General features: G+C 35.9%; 1 protein-coding gene across 1 annotated transcript; it reads left to right on the forward strand.

Annotated features, from left to right (window-relative positions):
* The first annotated feature begins 1558 nt into the window (after positions 1-1558).
* LOC111898650 (dof zinc finger protein DOF3.5) lies at positions 1559-2620 on the forward strand. The gene has a single exon (XM_023894549.3). It carries the CDS (start codon positions 1690-1692, stop codon positions 2503-2505), a length of 816 nt encoding a protein of 271 aa, XP_023750317.1. The 5' UTR covers positions 1559-1689; the 3' UTR covers positions 2506-2620.
* The last annotated feature ends 491 nt before the right edge of the window (positions 2621-3111 follow it).

The raw sequence follows: 3111 nt of genomic DNA on the forward strand, positions 1-3111 counted from the left end.
TGAAAAGTGTTTATTTTGTGGTTATATACTTTTGTGGTCATATGAATGTTACTAATTACTAATGTGAAAAGCAAGGAGGCCATGGCCCCCCAAGGCCTTCATAAGGTTCCGCCATAACGCAATAGTGAATACCGCTAAACAAGAAATAATCTTTGGTAGTGAAATGAGTTTATGTCCAGTTGAAGGGAACTAAAAAAGAAGGAAGGGATGGAAAGCCAACACAATTCGAGACATGAATTTTATAATTTAAAAAGCGTGATCCAAGAAACCCATGATCCGATGTACCTTTCTAAACCCTCAAGCGTGACTATCCAAGGGACATTCCTCGTCTTAGGGATCACCAAATCCAACTTTTACATCTACATCATCTTATTATTATTTTTTTGAATTTTCTTTAATTATATCATACTATCATCATACGTTTTCTTCCAAAGAGCAATGGGTTAATATAAGGCAAGCTAGCGACTAATAAAACCCAAAGGACAAAGAAAAGTAGAAAACATTGATCTAGGATAGTAAAAACTCGCATACATAGTGCTTCTAACATCGCTAATGCACTATCCCTACAACCAAGAATCATTTGCTTCATCAGATTATGGAATCGCACTTCATGAGTTACGTTATTCTAAAATACCGATATCATTAAGATACCCACGGAATAGAAATAGAAAAAAGTACTATTAATATATAATAGTATCAAATCGTACATATAAATAACTTTATAACCTATCAGAAAAATCTTCTATGCCAAGAAGCAAGGACCTACGGTAGATTTTTTTACACGAAAATAATCAAATCATGAATCACTGTTTATAACTTACGTTATTTCGTAATATTGATATTTTACATGGTTAAACGGTATAACAAGTTCCACTTGAGGAAGTCAGTTTTCCTCTTCATGGAAGCAAAACAATTTTGAAGCAATCGAGAAATTTGCTTCCTCCATCCCCTTCATAATCAACCAATGGCGTCATGACACACATTGCAAACGCCGACAACCACCGTGAGTTTCGCCACCTCTATTACGTTCACCAGGCGGGTCCCGTACCCGTTGCCTTCCCTAACTCATTCCCCAGCACCCACACGTGCATGCATGGCCCTCTTTGCACTCTTTAACACAAAATCTGCTCACTATCTTAAACACTTGCAAGTCCACGCTCTTACGTTATTGTCGCTTGTAAGTTGTAAGTTCACACTCTTATGTTAACGTTTTGTTTAAATGATAAATTTCACTTTCATTCATTATAACTTTTTTCTGTTTTATTGAAATCGTAAGTGAACATAATGTGTAAAAATTATATGTGACATCTAATACGCTATAATTTTCAAACAATAACTATATATAATCTAATATTTTCACTATAATCAAAGTTATTTACTTTTGATTTGAATATATATAATTTGAATGTATATGGATAAAATATAAAGTGATTGATTATATTAAATTAATCTATAATACATCCCAAGGCAAATCAAAGACAGCCAATATTTCTCCACCCAATATAACCATATCACCGTCTCTCACTTTCTTAACAGGAAACACCTTTTTGCACACACTGATTCCTCTTTCCACTTCACACACATCTCCCTTCATCAGCTTCACACACAGCGAAAGAGAATCAGTGTGGTTTGAATGTGGACAGATAGAGGATTCCAGTTGAACCTTTATGAACTTGTATTTTATTAAGAATGGAAAGAGGATGGAAGCCCAATGTGGAGATTTGTCCACCATGTCCTCGTTGTGGTTCATCCAGTACGAAATTTTGTTACTACAACAATTACAGTTTGACTCAACCAAGATACTTTTGCAAAGGGTGTAGAAGATATTGGACTAAAGGTGGCTCACTCAGAAACATCCCCGTCGGTGGTGGTTGCCGGAAAACTAGACGAGCTAAGTCTATTCGTATCTCCGATATGGTCAACTCTCAGAGCTTTCATTCCCATGGTGGTGATGGAACAACAGAATACGGAGGTCGTGGTGGCAACATAGACAATCATTGCAATGGTATAGGTGGTGGATCGACGATGGTGCAGCCTACAAATATTGATCTCCAACAAGTTTACGCAAATTTTCTAAATCAAAGACCTCAAACTGTTCATCATGAACAAACGCATGATGAAGTTTTGCATAGTGAAGTTGATCCGATGTTGTCATTTGGGTTTCCAAACATCCCGAATATGGAGATGGAGTTTGGTGGGACTAATTATGGATCAAATCTGGAGAGTTTTTTAAGAGATGGGAATGGAATGCAATTTTGTGGGTATAATTCGGTTTTCAGTAATAATGAGGAAGATCAAGAGAAAAACTACTTCGGTGCAAGTGGTATAAGCAGTTGTGGGTTGCCGCCGTTGCCTGGAGAGGAAATGGGGTGGTCGGAGTCAAATATTGGGTTCTCGGAACATGTTTTGAGCTCAACGATTGAACCGGAAGGCCATGTTTCCGGTGAATGTCCTGTGAAGATGTTTGATATACCGCTGAATTCTGATACAATTTTCAGGCCGTGAAATATAGTTAATTAAATGGGGTGTTGTAAAATTTGATTTTTCTGTGTTTTATATCTATTGTATTTTATGTTGTAATTAGATGTACCTATTGATTGAAATCGATCGAATATAGAAAAACGTGAGCTGATGGAGAAAAATCTTGGAGAGTTTTTTGGTTGTTTTTTAATATTATTCAATCTTGTGATTGTGAAGAAAAGACAAGGAAAAGTCTTGATCTAACTTGGCATGGTTAATCTAGGTTTAAAGTGGTAAGTGTTATTGAAATGGTGGCTCTTCAAATATTTGAGCAGAAATTAGAGGATGGTGCTTCAATATACAAAATATAGAGGTTACAGAAGCTAACTCACTACAAAAATTATGGGCATATTCGGAACGACAAATGTCGTCGTTAAAGCCTTTTTCAACAAGGTCACCGTTGTTAACTCGACGCTAATACCTACTTGTCGCAGCTACTCACACTATTGCCATTCATCACCTCTAATAATGTCGTCACTAAAGGCAATATTTAAATCTATAAAAGCAATATTTAAATTTCAGAGATACATAATCCACCATATTATATAAAATTCTTAATATAAAATTCATAATATAGTGAAGTCATTCATA

This window comes from Lactuca sativa, chromosome 2 (genome assembly GCF_002870075.4).
Source record: "Lactuca sativa cultivar Salinas chromosome 2, Lsat_Salinas_v11, whole genome shotgun sequence".
Taxonomy (NCBI): Eukaryota; Viridiplantae; Streptophyta; class Magnoliopsida; order Asterales; family Asteraceae; genus Lactuca; species Lactuca sativa.

What these genes read in the sequence shown, in the direction of transcription:
- LOC111898650 (XM_023894549.3), top strand. Translation starts at nt 1,690, where the DNA reads ATGGAAAGAGGATGGAAGCCCAATGTGGAGATTTGTCCACCATGTCCT.